The sequence below is a fragment of the Syngnathus acus genome, chromosome 17, assembly GCF_901709675.1.
Source record: "Syngnathus acus chromosome 17, fSynAcu1.2, whole genome shotgun sequence".
Lineage (NCBI taxonomy): Eukaryota > Metazoa > Chordata > Actinopteri > Syngnathiformes > Syngnathidae > Syngnathus > Syngnathus acus.
Genome location: NC_051102.1, coordinates 5,152,696 through 5,173,896, shown reverse-complemented (window position 1 = coordinate 5,173,896; position 21,201 = coordinate 5,152,696). Strand labels below are relative to the sequence as shown.

The window sequence follows — 21,201 nt, the reverse complement described above, 5'->3', positions numbered from 1 at the left end:
ACAAAAAGCTTCAACATGACTTCATGAAAAACGCAAATGAGCATCGTCAGAATTCAAACCGTGTATTTGTGAAATGGATATAGAAGCAGGCATCAGAATTTTCTCTGTCAAATGTGACTAATTAATCCATTTACTTGTTTCACACGAACGATGAGGCTGTACACGGCAAGTCTTCCATCGAGCAAAAAAAAATAAAATAAATTGTTGCGTGGTCAGAGAGACGCTTTGGGTTGGCCAATTGTTAATACAAAACTAAACTAAGGGTGTCACCCCAATAGAATCAAGTCGTGAACAGATGTGTACATGTCACCAATGAGCGCTCAAATTCAGAGGTCAAGAGGCGTCGTCGTCTCGGCGCACACTGAAGTCATCGATTTCTTTGGCGAGACGCTCAGCGACGCTCCTGTTGTTGGCGGCCAGAATGCGGCGAGACATCAGGTCCAGCGGGCCTCCTGCACGCATGCAAGCACAACTGAGCAAGATGCCGCGTCGCCCCAACGACAGCAGAGCTCTCACCCTTGACGTCCATGAGGACGCCACCGGCCTCGGAGACGATGAGCAAGCCGGCGGCGATGTCCCACACGTGGATGCCGATCTCGTAGTATGCCTCCACGCAGCCAGATGCCACCAGGCACAAGTTGATGGCGGCGCTTCCGGCGCCACGCACACTGCAACAAAACGCGCACGCCATCAGCCGTCAGTCCATGTATCCAGGCCGGGACACCGGGCACGCTACCCGTGGACAGGAATGCTGAGAACCCGTTTGAGACTGGAGAACATCTTGTCCACCGCTGGAGGGTCTCGATTTGAGCCGAACTCGGTGGCGACAAGGGCCTGCCGGATGTCTACAGGAACGTAGCCGACATCACTTCCTCATTGCAATTGTCTTTATTGGCGAGGGACGACGTGCTGACCTTGCTGCTGAGAAACCTGCAGCGGGCGCCCGTCGCAGAAGGCTCCCTTTCCCCGCCGCGCCGTGTACATCTCATCCCGCAGGCAACTGTACACCACGCCAAACTCCACCTGGGAGGCAGCGAGACCAGGCACTCCATTGACATGCTTCCACATCACCGGGACGGGACTCTCACCTGCTTGTTGACCGAAAAGCCGATGGAAACGGCGACGTAAGGGAATCTGTGGAGGCAGGAAGCGGGGTCAGGGTTGGCACGGGCGAGGGGGAGCAGGAGAAGAAGAATGGACTTTACGTGTGAACAAAGTTGGTGGTCCCGTCAATGGGGTCGATGATCCATGTGGGACTGTCGCTCAGGAGGCAAACTTCTCCTGCAGCCACCGACTCCTCCCCAATGAAGCTGGCGTGCAAACGACACCATCAGCCGGCCGCCCCACTTCCACTTCCCAGATGGGTGCCAAAAAGCTTAAGCTGGGCCGGTCCAGAAGCAGGAAACGTGCTGTTTTACAGTGGCTTTTCCGGCGTTGGTTTGCTTTTCTTTGCACGCGCATCGGCACAAGACACACATACACGAAGTTTGTACCAGTGCGTTGGGAATTTCTCCTTGATCGACTCAATGATAAGCTTTTCGACTTTCTGGTCCGTCTCCGTCACCAAGTCAATGGACGAACTCTTGACCATCACTGCCTCCTTTTGCACGCCGCCCACCGCATCACGTACCACCTTCCCAATCACAACCAGAAGCGCTCTTATCACCACGCGTCTACTACACGCCGGGTGCGTGCGTGTGCGTAGCGTACCTGTCCAGCTTTTCGCGCCACAGCGACAGCGTGATCCATGGCGCTCTGCCAAATGTCCGTCATACTTGGTGGGCTGCTTCAGAACACGCAAGAGCGCTTTTCAAAGGCATGTACACTACTGTTAAAAGGTATGGGGTCACCCAGATCATTTAGTGTTTTCCATTAAAACTAACACAATTACTCAAGGGTTTTCTAATCATTCATTAGCCTTCTAACACAATTGGCAAACACAATGGACCATTAGGACACTGGAGGGATGGTTGCTGGAAATGGGCCTTTATACGCCTATAAAGATGATGCATTAAAAAGCAGACGTTTGCAGCTACAATAGTCAGTCACATTAACAACGTACCGTGTGTATTCCTGATTAGTTTGATGTTATCCTCGTTAAAAAAGGCTTAGGTTAAAAAAACAAGTGCATTTTGAAGTGACCCCAAACTTTTGTACGCATATTCATGAGGAAAGGTTCAACAACAACGCGTCCAAAAGTCACATCCACTTTTGTGATCATCAGCTGCAGTTCTATCGTTAGTCGTTTATTTTCTTTACCATTTGGTTTGTTAACCTTTCGCACTAACGACGTCTCAGACATAAATTATCACATTGGAATCATTTGAAGTAACGGTCAAGAGGCAAGGTTGAACAAAACGTCGTTACTTGAACGGGTGACTATCAACAAGTCTGTTCATATTTCAGTGTATCTTCAGCTTCGACGGGAAAGTGGAGCCAAAACAAGCACAACCAAAAGTCTACAATGACCAACTTACGGCTGTCGACTTTAAAAAATCAACGAGAAGGACGATGTGATGCTGAATTCTAGCTTGACGGTGCGGATCAGTGACGCCACTCACTTCCGGGTTTTGTCTTCTTCGTTCTCCACCTACGTGGCTGCCGTCACCGCCCTCTGCTGGTCACATCGGGACCCGCTTCGGCTACCGATCGAGATTTGCTAGTAACAAACGTCAACATTCTAAAGAGTTTTATTGGCTTATTTGATCACAATGTGATAGGCGTTATGTGTCAATACAATTAAGCGTAAGTGGACATTTTGATTGAGGGAAGAAACTGAACCAAAACATTTTGAAATACAAGATGAAAGTCAATACATCAATGACGTCTGGATGAAATCGCATGTCACTGAACTGATAATGGATGCGAAAAGCTTCTTTCAATTTTCAGAACACATTTTTTTAAAACCATTTTAACAGCAAAGTGCAAACAATTCGTTTTTTCCACCTTAACCTATCTTGCATCAAGCATCTCCGATTGGTCACCACGCTGCCGTGGCGATGAGCATGTTATTAGCTCGGCTCATCGTCGTCACGGCAACAGGGAACGGCTCCCACGATCCGATCGGCCGACGAGCTGGCTGCGATGACTCGCCGTGAGATCATGTCGAAGCGGGAGCCTGAAGAGGACACTCGCCAACGACAGCCGACACGACGCACCATCGGTATCCTTGACGACGCCTCCGGCTTCCTGGACGATGATGGCGGAGGTGGCGACCGTCCAGCTGTCAATCTCCACGCGATTGTAGACGTCAGCAGCCCAACGCGCGCACCCTGCAACGCCTTCACAAGCGTCAACACCTGTAGCAGCTCAATACGCATGGACGTGACTTTCAATGTGGGCCACCAATCAGTACCCTTCGTTGTGTCCGTGCACATATTAAGAGTCCCAGTTTGCGTTGACGCACGCACGCAGTGCTGCATCAGAAACTGCAAAGACCCAAAGAGGGGACGGTACGCGTTCACTGAGTTCATCGAGATTTGTTTAATGAAGGACCGAACGAATGAGGCCGCCGAGGGCCAGCTCCGACACTCATCTTCACTTCTTGGTCTTAGCGATTTTCTCCTTCCTCTTCTTGAGGTGTTTTGGAACTTTAGACTTCCTCTTTTCTCTCTGAGCTTCTTTCACCAACCTCTTCTTCTCCTGGAACAAAAAGGCCACGTTTGTCCTCTCCCAGCGCTGAGCGTGGCAAACAAGTACCTTTTTGTCCAGGGGTTCAGCATTGTCGCTGGGTGATGTCCGAGTGGCCTTGCCCGCCTCATCTTGGTCAACCTCCTCTTGCTCAATCTCCTCTTGCTCCCCCTCCGACGAGGACAAGCCGTCCTCCTCCAACAGAGCCGGAACCTGAAGACCGAGGATTGCGCTCAAATTGAACGGGGCGGCTTTCCCCCGCCATGAGCAAGTCTTAGCGCACGCACACGTCTCACGTGATGATTTTTGCCATTTTAAACGTACAACTTTTTCTTTTTCTTTTCCCAACCCCAGCCGAAGCTTGTCAGCATGAATTGTCGCGATAGAACGTGAACGGGGTTTGGGCGATGCAAAGCTTCAAGCCAGTGTGAAGCCATCCTACCATCTGAACGCCAGAAAGATCCTTCTTCAGTCCCGTCAGCGTCTGATAGAGAACCTGAAGAACCGAGACCAAGGAGAGGACGGTGATTCACTGAGCTCCGCTTTTTGTGAAGATTGGGAGCTTCCTGCGAGCAAAGCGCAGACAGCCGCCGCCGCTCCACTCACGTTGTCGTTGTGCTGGCCCGCGGTGGTCTCCTCCTCCCCCGTCCTGAGCATGTCGAAGTCTCGCTCGTAGTGGCTGACCTCCGTGAGCGTTCGTGGGATGTAGGCCCTCTTGAACACCTGATTGGACACCCGGTCAGAGACGCGGACAAAAGTGGCCGCTCTCCGTCTCTCACCTCCTCGTCCACTTGGTCGGCATCCGATCGCTGTTCCGCCGTCCGCTGGGCCGCGACAACCATCATCTGCGCCGGCCAGCATACGTGGTCAGGTGAGTAAAAGTCAGAGGTCACGCTCGCCGCTTACGCACCTTCTCCATGTACTGGTCCACGTTGTCGCAGGTTATGGACAGGTCAGTGATGCAGTCAAAAAGCTCTCGCGTGGTCATCACCGCCACGCCGCGCTTGCCGAAAAACTCTGAAAGCGAAAAAGTGCTCAACTCTCTGCCGAGGGGGTTTCTCAAAATGTCCACTCACCGTTGACGTTACCGCAGTCTTTGCGGAGGAAGTCCAGCGCGCGCGGGTGGTCATGTTCTACCGACTGCGACACGTCGATGATGTAAACACCGCCACGGTGATATCTGGAACCGGACGGGGCGGAAATTGAGGTCGGCTGCCGCCACCGCAAAGTGGCTCGCCGCAACGCTTACAGCATGTTGAACTCGCTGAGGTCGGCGTGAACCAGCCTGGCCCGCTGGAACATGTTCCTCATGTCGTGGACCACCTGCAGGTAGAGCTCGCGGGCCTTGGACTCAGACAGGACAGCGTTCTTCAGCAGCGGGGCGGGCCTACTCATGGAGGGCAGACAGACGTGAGAAGGCCGGCCGATCAGCCGGCACTGGCCGGCGCAGAGCTCGCTGGCGGGCCTCACGCATCGTCTTTGCCGATGAAGGTCATGAGCAGCACGTGGCTCCGCAGCAGCAGTGGTTCCGGACTGGGAATGCCGGCCGTCTGCAACCTGAGAGCGTCAGGGAGGTTTGAGTGTGAGTGCGCCAGTTTTTGGGAGTGGGGGACTTGCGGAAAAGCTGGGACCTGATCAGGTTCCTCATCTCCTTCTCGGCCCAAGTTCGCACCATCTTCCTGGGGTTGCCTTTGCAGTAACCGTGACGGAACCTGTAGGCCAAAAAGGCTTTAGCCCCCGCGGACGACTTTGAGTCGAGAAAGAACAGAGAGGCGAGCGCGCGACCTGAACTCGCCGCTGACGTATTTGTCTCGGTCCCTGAAGTGCAGGACGGATGTCTTGTAGATTTTGATGGCTCGGCCTTCTCCGCCGGAAGTGACGGCGTGGTAGACGTTGGCCTGACGGGATGGGCGCATTGAGGAGAGGCGGAGCGTGGCAGAGGGACGTCAACGCGTGCTCACCTCTTTCCCCGTGCTGATGCAGCCATTGATTTCCGAGATGATCCCACGAGTCAACATCTTGAAGAGAATCATTCGCGTCCGAGGATCTAAAACCTGCACCGCACTTGAGTCAGGCACAAACCTCGTAGCCTCTTCACAATCAAAGCATTTCCATCACGTTAATCGGCACCTGTTCCACTGTGGCCCGATCCGATTTATCCTTCAGGCGGTACCTGCAGGTGAGAACAAAGACCACCTCCGTCATTTTGGCAAATGTCGCCACATTGTGATTGCGGGCTAGCCAATAAGGAACGATCGCTGACGCGGTTGCCGATGCGATCGCCGCCTTAGCTCCCCAGTCTCCGCAAAGACGCTTTTCGGAGCGCTGACGTACGTGTCGGCGTCCTTCTGCTTCTGCTTTGTCGTCACTTTGTTCATTACAGAGTCAGACAAGTTGAGCTTATCTGCAAATGAACAAGCACGTGAGAAAAGGTGCCATGTTTTGAGTGGGTGGGTGTGAGCGTGGGAGCTACCCAGGTTTATCTTGTGCTCAAACCTCCTCAGCGACCTGTCCGTGGTAAGAAGCGTGTGATTGGGCAAATTCTGTTTGTTAGCCTGAAAAACAAAACCGCCACGGGATCATTACCATCCATCATCGTAGCTGTAAATCGTCTCACCTGAGCAACGGCACTGCGGTTAAATCGTTTGGTTAGATCCCCTCCTGCGGCAGACCACGCCCACTCGTCATCATCATCAGCATCTTCATCAACGTCGTCATCATCATCATCATCGCTGTACTGCTGCAGGCCAGCTCGCTTGATATCACGTGGGACGTCCAACGCTTGGGATTGGCTGCAGCGGAAGAAAACAAACAACACAGGGTTATTATTTAGACAGTTACTATTTTAAAAACAGGACTGTCACACGACGGTCTAAGTCATAAGTGTGACGTCAAACGCGGCTATCAAGGCTACGCGTGAACATCAACCACGCGCACGCGGTTGCTTACCCGCCCTCGTCCTCCACGTCATCAAATTGTCCAGGTACAGAGTCGACAACCAACGCCATGACGTCACTAACGTCAAACTAATGCCGAAGATCAGTAAAGTCAACTCTGTGTGAATATTTTGTGTTGCGTTGGGTCGTGATCACAACAACAGCGTGCTCGACCGACTTCCGGGTCTGGACATTGGACACGTGACTACGACCCGCGAGGAAGATGTCAGCGTCGTCATTTAGCGCAACATACATCGCCCCCTGTTGGACAGGAGCTTTATTTTTGTGCTTTTCAAACGTCTCGTTGAGCCCAAAGAAACACCGATTGCAGGACGGTGATCGTTGCAGGAAAAATACAACAAATAAAAGTGATGACACGTGCCACTACTGACAACAACAACAACACACAAACACACAAGATGGAAGAGGAGCAACAGGAAGTAGTGTGCTGCTTGGCTTCCGGATGGCTTGTTTCCCGTTTGTACTCCAAACGTGTTTGGAGCGAAGATGAGCAGCAGAACCATTCTTAAGTGTGAAACGTCTTCTCTGCTGCACCCAAACAACAGACTAAGAGCGCACTTGGAGCAGTTGCCCTTTAACTACAAGGTCAGACGCTCACGCTAACCCGCGTGTACATTATCCGCCAGATAGGAGTCAAATTCCCCCGTCGTTTTTTTTTTTTTTGCGCCTGTCTCCCGTCCGTCAAAAACAATAGGTGACGTCACGATAAATGACAAATATGACTTTTTGTATGTTGAAATAGCAGCGTTAAATTTCTGACGACTCCATGTCTTTTCCATTGCCCTTTGTCAATTAAATGTTTGGCCTTTGTGTAGGCAACCGTGCTGCTTCCAGATTGTGACCACGCTCCTTCTGAGTTGGATGCAACTTTAAGAAGTTTCCAAAGTTTCTACCTGATCCAGGAACTTCCGCTCTATGAACTTTTGGAGGAATGCTTGAGACGCGGTAGGCACTCGGGGCATCACCCCTGTCCCAATAGACTTGCAGGTCAACTGACTAACCAGATGTGCGTGTGCTTCAGGAAACGTGTGCGGCCTGTCCTACAAGACTCGCATCGACGAAGACAACTGCGCCTTTCTCAAGGCAAATGGTAACAGACTTCAGGTTGTGCCACCACCTACACTAACTATACTTTTCTCTAAACATGGCTGATGTGTGCTTGCGTGCAGGACAATTGTGTCTGTCGCTGGACAAAGACTCTTACGAGGTGTTGGGGATCCAAGGCAAAGCGTGCAGACCAAAGTGCAGCCGATACGGTGGGAAGCGCTGCTTCTCCCTTTGACGTCAGCAGCAATGCACGATAGGCTGTCAGCTGTTGTCAAAGCTATTAGGGACTATTTGAACAAACCATGACGAACAACCAACGTTCGGGCTTTGCCCAAACTCTCACTAACCTTTGCTGGGGTGCTTGGCAAGGAGCCTACAAGTTGCAGGCGCTGACTCACACCAGCATGCTAACTTGTGACTTGTCTCTAGTGGTCAATGTGGATTTGAGTGACAGCAACATGGCTCCTGGCAGCCCGGGCTACCGGCGTCTCCTCAGCGGTCTGACCTCACGACTTCTATTAAGGATGGACTTCCTGCTAGCGCCCACTTCAGGTGACTTGCCGTCTCCTTCCGTGCACTTTGGATGAGAGTCCGATGGCCGGCACACGTTTAAGTGAATTAAATGCCACCGTGTTGCGCTCGCAGGGGACACAGACGGGCTGCAGCCACTGCTGTGGCGATACAAGTGGTCGCGGCACACGCCCGAGGTCAGCGGTCGCCTCGTGAGCCACCCTGTGCCGCCCGCTTGCGACCTGCGCTCGCACGACCCCTTTGACCTTCTGGAGTGGCTCGGGGCCGTCCAAGCTGACCCGGACTTGAGGTGAGGAAGCGAGACCAAAGGAGGCCGCGACCCGCCGATTTGTCCACTGACTGACACTAACCCTTTGTTGTCGCCACAGCTTTCCGTTGCCTTCGGCGTGTCCTCGTCCGTCCAGCAACTCCTCTCAGAGCTCGTTTCTTCTGGCCGCGCGCGGTCTGCTGCTTCCTGAAAACATCATGACGCTGATCCAGCAGCTCGGGTAAGCTGGGAAGCTCGCCCGGCAGCGCGGGCCACTGATTAGTAGCTGGTTTGTGTTGCAGCCATTTCCTGGAGGGGGCGCACTCGCCAGGTTGGGCAGCCATCACAGTTCACGGCTTTTTGGACAGTCTGCACGTGCACGAGCGCCACTTCTACACGCTGATCCTCTTCCCTGACCGCACCTACTCCCTGCACCTGGCCAAGCCTGCCTCCTGACCACATCCCTGCAGACACTGGAATGCAACATCCAACTGCATCACAGATTTAGAAACCTTAGGAAAATTCAAACAAGTTGTTCCAGCGTCAACAAACCATGGTCGTCTTCAGTTTGGAAGCCCAATTTTTCCCCTTTGTTTTGATAAATAAATGTACTTGTGTTTTCTGAGATGTGTCCTAAAGGTTCTGTGTGTATATCTAAAAAATTAAGGCTTTAACAAAATACCCACGTGCACATACGTTGGGAAACTTTCTTTTGGTGCCACCTGCCACTTTCAGCGAGAAACAATTTAAGGAACTACAATACGAAACGTGGTTGTGAGCTGCTCAAATCTTGCCCCCACCCCTTCATCTGATGTCCTTCCTCCCACCTGAGGCTCACATCACGCCAGGTGACCTTCCGGCCCGGTCGTCCTCCCGTCCAAGCTTCTTCCGGAACCCCATCCACCGCTTTGTTCGGGGAGACCCGTGTGGGTAGAGCCCTGAGGTTGGAGGGTTTTCAAACCAGCAGGGGGCGCCGCAATAGCCACATAAACGTAAAACACCCAAGTACTGCGAGACTCCTTTCCTGTTTTACTTGGCAATGTAGAAAAGATACAAACGTGTTGTTCGCAAGGATGTGGCACGGAAAGGAGCTAAGAGACTAAGTCCGGCCTTAGAAGCACAAACGGGTCCCAGTTCCGGGTTCTAGTCCTAGTAGAGCTCTTTGCCTCTGTGCAGGTGCTGCAAGATTGCGTCGGTTCCTTGCGACGAGCCCCAAATTCTCTTTAAGGCTTCGCACTCGCGCTCGTTGGTTTGCTCCAGAGAACTTCGGCTGGAGTTCCTCATCAAGGCTTTGGACTCCCGCAGGACCTGTGGCGGCACAAGACACTGGGCGCTATCCCATACTTGCAGTATGGTCAATTCTACCGAGTAATACTGAGCAAGACTCACGAGCGAGTCGACGGTGACCAGTTCTTTGATGCGCAGCATGACTTCCTGTGTGAAGGTTCCTGGCCAGAGAACCTGCGAGACCAAACCTTTGGAACAAGCCTCCTGCGCCGTCAACTTCCTGCCGCTCAAGAGCAGCTCGTTGGCCTGCCAGCAAAAGGGAGGGCATCAGGCACGGCTCTTGTCACCTCAGCGGCGGTGGACCGACCGAGGGGGGGCCCATGATGCAGGGGAGGGTGAAGGAGGAGCAGGCGTCTGGCGTCTGCCCGTAGGCGGCGTAGGGCGTCTGGAACCAGGCCTTCTCATTGGCCCACACCACATCGCATAGCGGCAAGATGGCGGCGCCCAGGCCCAGCGCTGGCCCGTTGACGGCGGCCACGATGGGCTTGCGGAACTGGATGAAGGTGTTGACGAACGTCCTGAGGGAGGGAAGCACAATGCGCTGGCGTCACTCGGCCAGGGTTTGCATTTGAAGGCAGTCAACCATCGCCGCTTTGCTCAGCCAGTCAGAATATAGCATCCAACTAAGAAAGAACTTCATCACAGCTATGGGGGGAAATGGGTTTGTTTTTGAATATGGGCTCAAAAGAATCTCCACTTTTCATTTCGATGTGTCTTTCTTTCAATGTCAAATCAAAGCTGATGGTGCGCTCAACCGTTTGCTGCTATAATTGCATCGACTCCATTGAATCCCCGCAAAGGCGAGGCGAGCGCTTACCTAATGGTTTCGGCCATCTTGACGCTCTCCTTCTTCCTGTCATCCGTGAGGCGTCTGACCAAGTCGCGCAAGTCCAGGCCGCCGCAGAAGACGCCACCCACGGCTCCCAGCAATACCAGCTTGCTATCGTCGGACGCCGCCGTCGCCATAGCGCTCTGGATCTCCTTCATCACCTGCGGAGGTGGCAAGGGCCCGGCGTCCAGCGTGTTGGGATTAGATCAAAGAGAGCCAGAAGCCCCCCCCCCGGCGCTCGCTTTGGCGCTCTGCGCACCTCGGGGTTGAGCGCGTTGTTCTCCGAGCTCTTGGTGGACAACATGATGTGCGTGAAGCCATCTTGTTTCTTGACCACGATGTCGCGGTAGCGGTAGGCGCTCTCCGTCCGGCGCACGCTAAAGCGCAGACGTTTGTCAAAAGCGGCACGCACCTCCAGACGCCGCTTGGCCGGGACGCCCATTGTAACGGTAACCGCCGACGTTGCGCCCGCATCCTCAGCAGCGCCTAAGCAGACGCAGAGTCGGTCAGTTGGCACGCCCTCATTCGGTCGGACCGCGTATCCGTTTTCTTTCTTCTTACCTGTTCCATTGAGGGGTCGCATCATGGGCGGGTCGTTGTGGCTCCGCGACCTGATCCCCATACGGGCGCGCAGCTCCCCCAGGCCTAGCTGCACGCTGGTCGGCTGCTCCAGAGCCACCTCGGGGGGCACATCGTGGGCGTCGCGGGCGCCGGCATCGGTGTTGTGGATCGCCTCGCTGGGCGCCGCCTCGCTGGGTGACTCCTCGGCGTCCAGGGGGCTGTTCATGGGGCTTTTGGGCACCAGGATTTTTATCCTGCTCTTAGACAAGTCCAAGCTGCGGCGAGCAGGGCCCACCGACGACGTTGGCATCGGGGGCGCCGACATCAAGGGTGCCGGCATAGCACTCGGTGACGCGTGCCCGAGGTCCTTGAGTCCGCCGGGGGAGGTGTACAGGTGAGCCGGGGCGGGCTGAGGGTCCGAGACGGGATCCGGGCAGGCGACGGGCGGGAGTCGCCCGATGTGGGCGGGCGGGCCGCAGGGGTTGCCGTGGGTACCGGTGCACAGGTAGCTGCGGGTGGAGCGCAGCAAGGTGGCATCTCGGTGGCGCAGGGCGTGGTGCTGGTTGAAGTCGTGTACGTACGGCATGCAGGTAGCCAAGTGACTCTCGGGCTCCCATGTGTCGCCTTCGCAGCCGTAGCCTCGCCAGCGCACCAGGTACTCCGTCCGCCCCTTCCGGTTCTTCCGCTTGTCCACGATCCGCTCCACCTGTGGACAGCACGCAGCCCATTTGTTCATCTCATACGTGTTCTTCTCAAATCAGGTTACATGTGGCTCACGGCTTGTGCCTTAACCACATTTGACGACATTTGGTTGACACGTCGTCACCCCGCGGCCATTCTTCAACTTTTATCCAAGTTAGCCGTGTTATACGTTAGCTCGCGTTAGCATGTTAATGTCACCTCGTATAACTCTTCCGTTGCCATGGAGACGGCGCACGAGAGCCGACAAGTTGTCGTCAGCGGGTCGCCAGCATGAAGAGCGGCAGGTGGTTCCGTTCGGTTGGACCTCCTAATCGGGGAGACGACCACTTTTGGTGGAGTACTCGGCTAGCGAATAACCGCTTGTTAGACGCGCCGCTTGGCTTTGCCGTTGCCTTTCAGGAAGCGTCCAGGCAGACCGGCCACCTTCACAATAACACACTAGCGTCATAGCAGAAAGGGAAATCTATTTTATTTTGAAATAATTGATTGTGGCGCTTAAGAAACCTGACGTTACAGTTAGGAGTTACAGTTTTTCTCTGCGTTTGTTGCATTCAAGACATTCAAAATCTTGGAAGCAAAGAGGTACACGTTGCTAACGGCACACTAATGCCAGAATCTCTTTCACACTCATATGGAAAAGTCTCCTAAAAGTCATCAGGAGGCCAGTGGTTGGATTTCGTTTTAAATCGGCTTCAGTGACTTTTGAAGCGTGCGGCCTTTTGGCGTTCTGCCGATCAGAATCATCTAGTCTGATTTCTTGTTGGCTGTTGGTCTCCGAGAGAACACGGGCCGGTTGTCGTCGTCGTCGTCGTCCTGGCCTCCGTAGTCGGACCAGGCCTTCAGGCACACAAAGCACACGAAAAGCAAAAGGCCAAACGGGATGGCCACCAGGATGCAGCCCAGCACCGGAGCCTCGCTCAACAGCAGCTGGACAGACACAAAGACAGTGACAGACAGAACAGGCTTGAAAACAGCAGTACAGGGCGACGCAAAGAACCACGATGAGAAAAGCAGCACAGTCATCTGCCCTCAGTCAGGAAATGTCGACAGGAAGTACCAAGAACGTGACTTTGGTGTCGTAAATGAAGCGTCTGACTCGCTGTGGGAGCCCGTTTCCTCCGTGAGCCTAAAAAAGGAGAGAGCACCAACAGGGGTCAACAGGGAAAGCTTTTCGAGACTTCCGGCGCGTTTTGGGGGACTCGCCTGAATGCTGCCGTCCAGAACCTTATCTACAAAGTCCAGGAGGTGGCGCTCCGTCTCCAGTGAAGCGGGTGGCATGAAGTAGCTGTCTGTCGACAAATTCAACATGACGATGGCCGGAAGGCGCAGCTCGCTGAACATGCGAAAAATACAGCAACGAATCACATGCTGAACAAACACGCGCGTGTACGTGTGCGGATGAACTCGGCCGCGTATGTATTCACCCCATGATGAGCCCACTGACGTATTCACTGCCCTCCATGAAGCCAAAATGAATGTTTCTGTGGCAATGAAAACAAGAGCGAGGCTTGACACACACGCAATGGATGTTCACGTAAGAAGGCTGTCAACTTCCCGACCTGCTGTAGACTTCTTTGTAGTCTTGCGAAATTTTCCACACCAGGCTTTTGTACCTGAACCTGGACAGGAAGCATAGTGTCCGCGGGGCAGACAGACAGGAAATGCATCACGCTGGTCATACCTGAAGTTTTGTTGGCTCGCGTTGACCTCATCCAACAGCGCCAACAGGATCAGCTTTCCTGCCCAAGCAACGGGCGCAAAGTGTGCGTGTCAGTGCCAGTGCGTGCGCGAGCACAGCCAGCGGGCACAGCTAGTGCGCATGGCAAGCGAGCACAGCCAGCGCTCACCCGAGTCTCCCATGGCATAGAGTGTGTGGTCGTCCACTTTGCCGTAATTTCTGAATCTCTCCCTCTTGATCCAGGCCTTGAGTGAGCCGTCGCTGGCCTCTGGAATGCGTCAACGGTCAGTGCCCAAGGCTAAAGGTCAGAGGTCAGCTTCATAATTCCCACCATTGTAACCAAAGCAATCGCCATCTTTGAAGACCACCACGGCCGGAAGAGCGGGAAGCGACACGGCCTGCAAACCACACACACCGTGCGATTGAGCGATCTGTCTTGTGTATGCGCGCGCTCGTTCTTGCGTTGACCTTGGGCACGACGTCTCTGCCGGCGGAGAAGAAAAAGGTCGACACAATCATCTCCCGAGCCACGGACAAGTACTCCCCCTGCAAACACAGGTGGCAGGTCTGCGGTTGCAGGGCAAAGGTCCCCGTGTGTGCGCGTGTGTGCGCGTGTGCGTTACTTTGAGTTGCGATGATGCACCGATGTACACAAACATGACATCGTGGCGATTTAAGGCATGTTGGAAAAGCTGCACACTGGTCAAAGGTCGGATCAGCGGACTGAAAACGCACAAAACAAGAAGAAACACGTGTGCACACGCTGGCAGGCACGGGCATGTGCGTGGGTATATGTCCTCCTCACCCACTAACTCTGTGAGCAAACTCAACAATGGCGTCTGCGGTGCGGGGACCCGAGTAAAGATACTTCTCATCGTTCTTCCACCTGGATTCATCGTCATATGACAAGACAATTGCCATTGCAAGATCAAGTTGACATCAGCAAACATCAGCTGGCGTGCCGTGAACTCACATGAAGATGGCGGGGTAGGTGCGAACATTGAACTCTTTGGCCAAGCCTGCGGGCGCAAAGCGCATAAAGGCCGAGGCCAGCGAGGACTCTTTTTAATGAAGGCGGGCTCACCCGTGTTGGCGACGGCGTCACATTTGCCCACGTTGACGGGCGATCCGACGCTCTTGAGCTCGGAGCCGATCAGGTGCCAGGTCGGGTCCAGTTGCTTGCAGATCCGGCACCAAGGAGCGTAAAACTGCAAACAGCGAGGCCGTGGCGGTTCATTGAAGTGGCCCCGTTCTTATCTGACTGCATACCCCCGCCCCAATTTAATGTTGTTTGGTGGAAATTTCATCAAACGAGACTCGTACACTATATGAGAGTCGCTTTGTCTCTGCGCTGGGAATTGTTCATTTCTTCTGCATTTGAAAAGATGCCATCAATCCCTTGCGTCTCCACCAATCGCCGTCTAGCTCCGCCCACTAAGTAGCCTACCGCACACACACGGCTACCGAAATGTCTACGTCGGCCATTGACGACACAAAGGGCAACGTACTTTAATCAGCCAAATGTCTTCGATTTGCCTGGTCTGCAACAAGCTGTCGGACAGGGGAACAGTTGGATGAACGCCTGACGGACAGGTGAGGACGTGGTGTGGAGACAAAAACCGACTCACGAGTCATCCAGCTCATCCACGAAGGCCCAAAGCGGTGCCACCGACATCCACAGCAGCAGCAGCAGCGGCGCTTGCGCACAAGAAACAAACTATGTCATTTCTCGGCCTCGGCGAGTCCGCTCAGGCTCGGCTCGGGCTCAGCCTGGGGTCGGCCCGGGGTCAGCTCGGGCTCGACCATTCAGGACCGAGGAACGCGTGCACGAGGCTACTCACGATTACGTGCACGAAGAAACAGTTGATGCTTTTACCTGCAAATGTGACGAGCGTGTTGCCGGCGTGTTGGGACATCCTGAGCAGATTAAGCGCAAAAGTATCTGCACGCTTGTAATCTGACCAGATAATCAGCTTTTGTTCAATGGCCTCAAACTTTATTGACACAGACGGCTCAGATGGACAAAGAGTGGACACGGACGTCATTTTTTTTATTAAATTAATCTCGGGTCTCTGAGACAACCGAGAGAACAAGGCCGGATGTGCGCGAATGGGCGCTCGCCCGGCAAAGGCACGGCACGTGGTATCACACCAAAAATACAGCCTAACCATGAATGTAACAAAGTACTAAAATGCATCTCACTGGGCAAATGGGAGGATAGACATGGATGGAATTTAAAAGAGGCTGTCAGTCATGTAAAAAGTGAGTTAACAAAAAAGCCGAACAAAAAAACCAATGAGCTTTTGCTTAATAATGACAACAAAGGAGGGCTTTGACGCAAAACAAAATAGTGAAATAAAATGAGCTTGCGTGCAAACCTCACACTCTCACTTCCTGTTACACAACCGCGCCAATGCTGTTGTCACGCAATGAAAACAGTTGGGTGCACAGGAAATCAACTTTTTCTGACTGTACGCATCATTTGATTTTGTGAAAATGGAGGGAAGGCCCAGGAGTGTCTGTGGGTCCGCCCCATCGTATCACTTCTGCTTTGACTCGTCAAAACTGTACCAAAGATCCAAACACCGTGCGACCGCGGCACCGCCGACGACGCTGCTGTGAGTCCTCGTGTCAATGAAGGCAAGATCTTTCTTGAAGCCAAAAGCCACTCAGCGACTTACCGCCGGATTTGTCATCATCTTTGTTTGAAAGCGACAAATTTGGTACCTTTCTACTCGTCTTCTTTCGGCTCTCCATTTGCCGATCCAGGAAGTTTGTCTTCTTTGACTCACCAACGTCTGTGTCGTGGCCCTCATCTCGCTTCGCCTCGCCTCACCTCGCACAGCAAAAGTATGTGGGCCAACTTCAGCTCCTTTTTCTAGTTGTCTCCTATAATAAAGGGAAACGTTGATGCAGCACGTGTACTTGCTTGAAAGAAAGCAAGAACAGAGAATTGTGGGCGCACGCTGGCACTTGGGGCCATCATATTACACAGTGCAGGCCAGGAGAAGGCTCGCTCGACTGCAAAGCCTCAGTTCAAGCAAATGTCAGTTCTGGCGGCACCTGATGAAAAGCATTGCTCGGTTCGCTCTGGTGCTATATTGGACAAATTGAAGCCGTAATTAAAGTTTGCGAGTTAAGGACTTAGCAACGATGATAATGAGTGCACATGGCAAGAAGATTGGCCGATGAACCGATTCGGACAACAGAAGGAGGGCTCATATCGGTGTTGCTCTGTGAAGATGTGTGACCTTCATCTGATCTTGCTCCCTGCCAGGGACTTTGTTAGAGATTGCCGAGTTTGAGAGGAAAGGCTTGATCCAATTTGGCACAGTAAACACAGTGTGGTCCGCTTCTGTTTTGCGTTCCAGCCGAAAGCAAGTTGCCCAGGCAAGTCCATGGACGACTTCATGACAAACTCTGTGACCGAGGTAAGGAGCCCCGCCAGCTCAGGCATGGCTGAGTAGCTATCATAACGTTTCCCTTCATTTTGCCCTTTTCAGGAGCCCTGGTCCGATGATCCAACGGCCAGCACCCCGGACTACGAGTATCCGGACCTGACATGCAATCTGGCACCGGTGCGGGCCTTCCGGCGCGCATGGGAGCCGCCGCTCTTTTGGATGATCGCGGTAGTGGGTGGTGCCGGGAACCTGGCGGTGGTCTGGATCTACCTGAACATCCGTCGCCGTCTCAAGACCATGACCGACGTGTTCCTGCTCAACCTGGCTGTGGCCGACCTTTTGTTCTTGATCACGCTGCCGTTGTGGGCGGCTGAGGCGTCTCACGGCTGGACCTTTGGCGCCGCCATGTGCAAGGTAGAGTAGACCGCATTTGATTTCTTTTGGTCGTTGAATCTTGCTGGCATCACGGCCCAACCCCGGGTCGGGGAGGGGGGGCATTGCCTGGGGCCTTTGTTTCTGGTTTGCTTTCTCACCCGGTGAACCCTAACGACAGCTTGACGGCTACTTTGTCTGCAGGTGACCTTGGCGGTGTACAAAGTGAACCTGTTCAGCTCCACGCTGCTTCTGACCTGCATAAGCGTGGATCGCTACGTGGTCATCGTGCAGACGGCCAAGGCCCGAAACTCGCAGGCCGAGCGGCGCCGCTGCGGGCGGCTGGCATGTGCTGCCGTCTGGCTGGCCGCTTCGCTGCTGGCCACGCCTGAGCTGGTCTTCGCCACCGCTGCCTCGACCGAGATGGAGGAGGGCCCGCGCCACTTCTGTCGGATGCTGTTCCCGCCGCACATGGGCCAGCACACCAAGATGGCCACGCTCTGGGTCCAGGTGCTGATGGGCTTCTGCCTGCCCTTTGCCGTCATGGCGGTGTGCTACGGCGCTGTGGTGGCCACGCTGCTCAAGACGCGTGGCTTCCAGCGGCACAAGGCCATGCGCGTGGTCCTGGCCGTGGTGGCCGTTTTCCTGACGACCCAGCTGCCCTACAACGCCGCGCTGGTGACAGAGGCCACGCAGGCGGCTCACGTGACCATCACTGACTGCCATGAGCTGAAGCGCTTTCTGAAGGCGGGCCAGGTGCTGAAGACCGTGGCCTATCTGCACGCCTGCCTCAACCCCTTCCTCTACGCCTTTGTGGGTGTGCGCTTCCGCCGGGACCTCCTTCGCTTGCTGCAGCTCTGCGTCTGCCGGCGGCGCCCGCCGGCGCCCTCGGACCAGCTCGCTCGCTACGGCAAAAGCGGACTTGGTTCTCCTAGAACGTCCGACAGCGACACCTCGCAGGCACTGTCTCTGTAGGCCCGGGCCTGTCGCGGCCGCAGATAAAGCGGACGGATGCCAGGCAGACAAAACAAGTGCCGGAAAGACGCTCGTCACACTTTTTGATTTCTTTCTGCACTTCCTGTTTTCACCTCATCGCCATTTGTGTGAGAGATGGGGGGGGGGGGGTTAGGGTTAGGGGGGGGGGGTGCGTCACCGAGAAACCAGAGGGACATTTTGGGAGTAAAGCAATCAAAGCTCAATAAAGCGGTCTTGAAAATAAAATGAGCTGATGGGGTTAGGGACTTGTGTGCTCTCACAGTGATGCTTCAAGCCAGAACCTTTCGTCTAAAAGGAACAACAAATAAACAGCTGAGTCACAGTGTGTGTGTGCGTGTGCCTGGCTCAGATGTGCTGATGCAGCTACACCAACACACGCACAGGGAGCGTGACAACAAAGGTCAGAGGTCAGCACTGTAACACAAATGCCGGGCCGACAAAGGCGCCATCTTTCCAGAATCCTGTCCTCCCATAAATGTGGGCGAGCGGCTCCCTCTGAGGTTTCACTCTGTCATGCCTCTATCGCGACGCCGCTCCTCCTTTTTGGGCCAATCTGCGTCCTTGTCGTCGGCGTCCTCGGGGTCGGAGCGCCCGAGCACCTCATGCGTCCGGGTGGCCCCGGGCGGGGCCTCGTCCCGGGGCGTCTTTGTAGGCGTGACCCTTCCGACGGGCGGTGCATCCAATCTGGGGACGCGCGTGTCTCGCAGAGCTTTGGGCATCAGCAGCATCTTCCTGCAGGGCACTAGGAGCAGCGCAGGGCCCCTGCTGCCCCGGGCGGGTCAGGGTGCAGCGGGGGTTGGTGCGGGCGGCGGCGGTGGCCTCAACAGCTGCTTGATGGAGTACCGAGACAAAGTCCAAGCGCTGGAACAACTGAACCAGCAGCTGGAGGAGCAAATCCACACGTGTCTGGACCGCAAGGCGTCTTGCGCTGGCGCCTGGGGGCCGCTCAGGGCCCAGTGGGAGGACGTCTACAGGCAGGTGAGAGGGGCGACCAGGGGCACAAGGACGGAGTCCAAAAACGCTTAAATGCACCAAACTCCAGGTGCAACAATTACTCGATTCACTGACAACTTACTGAGTCGGTTGACAAACGACAACTACTCTGATAACCTTAAGAGACCTTTGACTTTTTTCAACTTTCCAGATACTCCGACTTTCAGCCTCTCAATGGGAAATTTTGTCCCATTTCTGTTGTTCTCCATCAAATCAGACTGATTATTTGTGTCTCTGTTACTTTGTGCAAACATTTGCTTTTACTTGGGCCCCTTTACACGCACCGTCCCACCCCAAGTTAGACTACGTCACTTGGCTCGGCTTAAATGTATAGAATCATATATTTTACTGGACTGGGGGTCCCGAACCACCAGTGTGTTCAGATGGACATTTCCAACTACAAACAACACGGCTTGTCATGTACGGTATTTCGAGTCTTCAGTCGAATCGTGAAAAAGGGCCACGCCTCCAAAATAAAAACTCGACTGATTGACAGCAGTGTCTCCGTGGCCACGCGTGTGTTCAGGTCAGCGAAGCAATCCTGGACAACGCCCGACTGACGCTGCAGACAGAAAATGTGCAGGCCAACGCTGAGGACTTCAAAGAAAGGTCAGAGGTCGTTTAGTGGACGCCCAGGGGTATCGTGAGGGGAGCAGGGTTAATTATGTGCACTGTCACTGCAGGTTTGAGAGCGAGCGACCATTTCGGAAGGCAGCGGAGGACGAGATGTCATCGCTCTACAAAGTCTTGGAAGACGCCGGCTTGACTCGGGCGGAGCTGGAAGAACAGATGGACGCAATGAGGGTCGAACTGCAACAACTGGCGCGACAGCACGAGCAGGTCCCAAGGACAGAACAGCGTCTACGATATGGCCGACCGACTCTTAAGCGTCAACATCCACATACCTGACATCACCGACATACCTGACATCGCTGTCTCCGCCCCACAGGACGTGCGCCTCCTCTACAGTCAAATGTCTGGACAGGAACTGGATCAAACGGACGCTCCCATCGAAACAAGCCTGGACCAGATCCTGGCCTACATCCGGAACCACTGGGAGAAAGTGACGGAGAAGAACCGAGGCGAGACAGACAGCTATCAGGAATGCAAGGTGACCAGCTGGGATGGTAGGTATTGCACGGCCGGCGTTCTGGCGTTTGACACGCATACCTCCCTCAGGACGCCAAGTGCGTGAGTCGGCTGAGTCCGGATGAGGAAGAGCTGGAGGCGCTCAAGGTCCAGTGCTCCGACGCGGGCTGCAAGTTACAAAGCCTGCAGGCCGAGACCGAATCTATCCGAGCTCTGGTGAGACAGACGTCCCTTGGCCTGCCACCATTCCCTACTAATGGTGTCCTCCTGCAGAAACGCGGCCTCGAGAACTCGGTGGGCGATGCTCAGCACTGGCACGACATGGAGCTCCAGAACCTGGGCTCAGTGGTGTCCAAGCTGGAGTCGGAACTGACGGACGTGCAGGCCGAGACGGAGCAACAGCGCAGGGACTACGACGGTCTCCTAGCGACCAAGCAACGGCTGGAGCAGGAGATCCGGTTGTACCACGGGATCCTGGACGGAGAGGAGCGCCGCTTCCGGCCCGCTGAGTGAGCAGCCACTTCTGACCACCGGCGCAAACATGCAATCCAGAATTTTGACTGATCCAAATGTGCTTCTAGGAGTTTCACTCCGCAGAGCAGTCACCAGATGCAGCGTGGACCCCAGTAAGCCTTTCGGAAGCGGAGACATTCCCAATTGTACTTCCTACTGGCCAATGAAACAGATATTAAAGGTCCTACCTTTTCAACCAAGCTCGACTTGCCCATTGTTCATTTACTCAGTACAGTGAAACATCATCATGGCTGACTCGAGGGCGGGGCCAGCCGGTGACTGACGTGGTCCTCACTGCATTACGATTGATGCAAGCTGAGCACATTTGACAAACCAAGAAGCACTTTGTGAACAACAAACGCTAACTA

The 21,201-nt window shown here is 54.3% G+C and overlaps 7 protein-coding genes and 1 long non-coding RNA gene across 16 annotated transcripts; 3 read left to right on the top strand and 5 right to left on the bottom strand.

Annotated features, from left to right (window-relative positions):
- Positions 1–46: 46 nt before the first annotated feature.
- On the bottom strand, positions 47–2,599 carry impa1 (inositol monophosphatase 1). 2 transcript variants are annotated; one of them, XM_037275509.1, is made up of 9 exons: positions 2,478–2,599; positions 1,711–1,783; positions 1,494–1,633; positions 1,206–1,310; positions 1,089–1,134; positions 915–1,023; positions 737–845; positions 517–668; positions 47–452 (listed from the first exon to the last, which is right to left on the bottom strand). In XM_037275509.1, the coding sequence occupies exons 2-9, from the start codon at positions 1,771–1,773 to the stop codon at positions 334–336; spliced, it is 843 nt and encodes a 280-aa protein (XP_037131404.1). In that variant the 5' UTR covers positions 1,774–1,783; positions 2,478–2,599; the 3' UTR covers positions 47–333. The 2 variants fall into 2 exon arrangements, with proteins under 2 accessions (XP_037131404.1, XP_037131403.1); XM_037275508.1 differs by having other exon boundaries at positions 1,711–1,786; positions 2,478–2,597.
- An 864-nt stretch (positions 2,600–3,463) lies between these two features.
- Positions 3,464–6,783, bottom strand: riok1 (RIO kinase 1 (yeast)). Its single transcript, XM_037275493.1, has 17 exons — positions 6,580–6,783; positions 6,248–6,422; positions 6,104–6,185; positions 5,965–6,034; positions 5,761–5,803; positions 5,592–5,684; positions 5,416–5,528; positions 5,262–5,342; positions 5,101–5,187; positions 4,880–5,017; positions 4,707–4,810; positions 4,541–4,647; positions 4,410–4,475; positions 4,237–4,353; positions 4,073–4,126; positions 3,700–3,843; positions 3,464–3,642 (listed from the first exon to the last, which is right to left on the bottom strand). Exons 1-17 carry the CDS (start codon positions 6,636–6,638, stop codon positions 3,538–3,540), a joined length of 1,638 nt encoding a protein of 545 aa, XP_037131388.1. The 5' UTR covers positions 6,639–6,783; the 3' UTR covers positions 3,464–3,537.
- An 89-nt stretch (positions 6,784–6,872) lies between these two features.
- rpp40 (ribonuclease P/MRP 40 subunit) lies at positions 6,873–9,037 on the top strand. Its single transcript, XM_037275507.1, has 8 exons — positions 6,873–7,172; positions 7,403–7,532; positions 7,609–7,677; positions 7,757–7,843; positions 8,064–8,186; positions 8,280–8,454; positions 8,534–8,653; positions 8,715–9,037. Exons 1-8 carry the CDS (start codon positions 7,074–7,076, stop codon positions 8,866–8,868), a joined length of 957 nt encoding a protein of 318 aa, XP_037131402.1. The 5' UTR covers positions 6,873–7,073; the 3' UTR covers positions 8,869–9,037.
- Positions 9,038–9,418: 381 nt separating this feature from the next.
- On the bottom strand, positions 9,419–12,182 carry cdyl (chromodomain protein, Y-like). Of its 3 annotated transcripts, XM_037275492.1 has the most exons (8): positions 11,990–12,181; positions 11,671–11,795; positions 11,090–11,598; positions 10,788–11,014; positions 10,517–10,689; positions 10,007–10,217; positions 9,802–9,945; positions 9,419–9,720 (listed from the first exon to the last, which is right to left on the bottom strand). In XM_037275492.1, exons 1-8 carry the CDS (start codon positions 12,011–12,013, stop codon positions 9,562–9,564), a joined length of 1,572 nt encoding a protein of 523 aa, XP_037131387.1. In that variant the 5' UTR covers positions 12,014–12,181; the 3' UTR covers positions 9,419–9,561. The 3 variants fall into 3 exon arrangements, with proteins under 3 accessions (XP_037131387.1, XP_037131385.1, XP_037131384.1); XM_037275490.1 differs by having other exon boundaries at positions 11,090–11,795; XM_037275489.1 differs by having other exon boundaries at positions 10,788–11,795; positions 11,990–12,182.
- Positions 12,183–12,238: 56 nt separating this feature from the next.
- On the bottom strand, positions 12,239–15,803 carry LOC119136767 (protein disulfide-isomerase TMX3-like). 2 transcript variants are annotated; one of them, XM_037275494.1, is made up of 16 exons: positions 15,346–15,803; positions 15,098–15,167; positions 14,978–15,020; positions 14,554–14,677; positions 14,443–14,488; positions 14,275–14,355; positions 14,093–14,192; positions 13,938–14,015; positions 13,801–13,867; positions 13,639–13,737; positions 13,473–13,530; positions 13,351–13,410; positions 13,216–13,272; positions 12,995–13,124; positions 12,849–12,917; positions 12,239–12,718 (listed from the first exon to the last, which is right to left on the bottom strand). In XM_037275494.1, exons 1-16 carry the CDS (start codon positions 15,638–15,640, stop codon positions 12,536–12,538), a joined length of 1,560 nt encoding a protein of 519 aa, XP_037131389.1. In that variant the 5' UTR covers positions 15,641–15,803; the 3' UTR covers positions 12,239–12,535. The 2 variants fall into 2 exon arrangements, with proteins under 2 accessions (XP_037131389.1, XP_037131390.1); XM_037275495.1 differs by having other exon boundaries at positions 15,098–15,803.
- A 51-nt stretch (positions 15,804–15,854) lies between these two features.
- Positions 15,855–18,372, top strand: LOC119136774 (C-C chemokine receptor type 9-like). Of its 5 annotated transcripts, XM_037275502.1 has the most exons (5): positions 15,856–16,319; positions 16,841–16,900; positions 16,973–17,284; positions 17,447–18,223; positions 18,261–18,372. In XM_037275502.1, the coding sequence occupies exons 2-4, from the start codon at positions 16,868–16,870 to the stop codon at positions 18,215–18,217; spliced, it is 1,116 nt and encodes a 371-aa protein (XP_037131397.1). In that variant the 5' UTR covers positions 15,856–16,319; positions 16,841–16,867; the 3' UTR covers positions 18,218–18,223; positions 18,261–18,372. The 5 variants fall into 5 exon arrangements, with proteins under 5 accessions (XP_037131401.1, XP_037131400.1, XP_037131397.1 ...); XM_037275506.1 differs by lacking the exon at positions 18,261–18,372 and having other exon boundaries at positions 15,855–16,109; positions 16,848–16,900; positions 17,447–18,260; XM_037275505.1 differs by lacking the exon at positions 18,261–18,372 and having other exon boundaries at positions 15,855–16,192; positions 16,848–16,900; positions 17,447–18,260.
- Positions 15,970–16,976, bottom strand: LOC119136786. Its single transcript, XR_005100805.1, has 2 exons — positions 16,721–16,976; positions 15,970–16,358 (listed from the first exon to the last, which is right to left on the bottom strand). It is a non-coding gene; the product is annotated as an uncharacterized LOC119136786 (long non-coding RNA).
- Positions 18,373–18,751: 379 nt separating the features above from the next.
- Positions 18,752–21,033, top strand: bfsp2 (beaded filament structural protein 2, phakinin). Its single transcript, XM_037275499.1, has 7 exons — positions 18,752–19,216; positions 19,758–19,840; positions 19,915–20,071; positions 20,181–20,342; positions 20,411–20,536; positions 20,594–20,829; positions 20,902–21,033. The coding sequence occupies exons 1-7, from the start codon at positions 18,752–18,754 to the stop codon at positions 20,948–20,950; spliced, it is 1,278 nt and encodes a 425-aa protein (XP_037131394.1). The 3' UTR covers positions 20,951–21,033.
- Positions 21,034–21,201: the final 168 nt, after the last annotated feature.

Excerpts from the sequence above, each read along its gene's own strand:
- impa1 (XM_037275509.1), bottom strand. The coding sequence starts at position 1,773 with ATGACGGACATTTGGCAGAGCGCCATGGATCACGCTGTCGCTGTGGCG. Across the intron at positions 1,634-1,710 it reads TGGCGCGAAAAGCTGGACAG|GTGGTACGTGATGCGGTGGG; the intron begins GTACGCTACGCA and ends GTGATTGGGAAG. Across the intron at positions 1,135-1,205 it reads ACCACCAACTTTGTTCACAC|ATTCCCTTACGTCGCCGTTT; the intron begins GTAAAGTCCATT and ends CTGCCTCCACAG.
- riok1 (XM_037275493.1), bottom strand. The coding sequence starts at position 6,638 with ATGGCGTTGGTTGTCGACTCTGTACCTGGACAATTTGATGACGTGGAG. Across the intron at positions 6,423-6,579 it reads GACGTGGAGGACGAGGGCGG|CCAATCCCAAGCGTTGGACG; the intron begins GTAAGCAACCGC and ends CTTCCGCTGCAG. Across the intron at positions 5,685-5,760 it reads ATCGGGCCACAGTGGAACAG|GTTTTAGATCCTCGGACGCG; the intron begins GTGCCGATTAAC and ends AGTGCGGTGCAG.
- rpp40 (XM_037275507.1), top strand. The coding sequence starts at position 7,074 with ATGAGCAGCAGAACCATTCTTAAGTGTGAAACGTCTTCTCTGCTGCAC. Across the intron at positions 7,173-7,402 it reads AGTTGCCCTTTAACTACAAG|GCAACCGTGCTGCTTCCAGA; the intron begins GTCAGACGCTCA and ends GCCTTTGTGTAG. Across the intron at positions 8,455-8,533 it reads CAAGCTGACCCGGACTTGAG|CTTTCCGTTGCCTTCGGCGT; the intron begins GTGAGGAAGCGA and ends TTGTCGCCACAG.
- cdyl (XM_037275489.1), bottom strand. The coding sequence starts at position 12,013 with ATGGCAACGGAAGAGTTATACGAG. Across the intron at positions 11,796-11,989 it reads CAACGGAAGAGTTATACGAG|GTGGAGCGGATCGTGGACAA; the intron begins GTGACATTAACA and ends TGCTGTCCACAG. Across the intron at positions 10,690-10,787 it reads ACAACGCGCTCAACCCCGAG|GTGATGAAGGAGATCCAGAG; the intron begins GTGCGCAGAGCG and ends CCACCTCCGCAG.
- LOC119136767 (XM_037275494.1), bottom strand. The coding sequence starts at position 15,640 with ATGGTTAGGCTGTATTTTTGGTGTGATACCACGTGCCGTGCCTTTGCC. Across the intron at positions 14,489-14,553 it reads TGACGCCGTCGCCAACACGG|GCTTGGCCAAAGAGTTCAAT; the intron begins GTGAGCCCGCCT and ends TTGCGCCCGCAG. Across the intron at positions 12,719-12,848 it reads ACACCAAAGTCACGTTCTTG|CTGCTGTTGAGCGAGGCTCC; the intron begins GTACTTCCTGTC and ends GTGTCTGTCCAG.
- LOC119136774 (XM_037275502.1), top strand. The coding sequence starts at position 16,868 with ATGGACGACTTCATGACAAACTCTGTGACCGAG. Across the intron at positions 16,901-16,972 it reads TGACAAACTCTGTGACCGAG|GAGCCCTGGTCCGATGATCC; the intron begins GTAAGGAGCCCC and ends TGCCCTTTTCAG. Across the intron at positions 17,285-17,446 it reads TTGGCGCCGCCATGTGCAAG|GTGACCTTGGCGGTGTACAA; the intron begins GTAGAGTAGACC and ends CTTTGTCTGCAG.
- bfsp2 (XM_037275499.1), top strand. The coding sequence starts at position 18,752 with ATGCCTCTATCGCGACGCCGCTCCTCCTTTTTGGGCCAATCTGCGTCC. Across the intron at positions 20,343-20,410 it reads ACAGCTATCAGGAATGCAAG|GACGCCAAGTGCGTGAGTCG; the intron begins GTGACCAGCTGG and ends TACCTCCCTCAG. Across the intron at positions 20,537-20,593 it reads CCGAATCTATCCGAGCTCTG|AAACGCGGCCTCGAGAACTC; the intron begins GTGAGACAGACG and ends GTCCTCCTGCAG.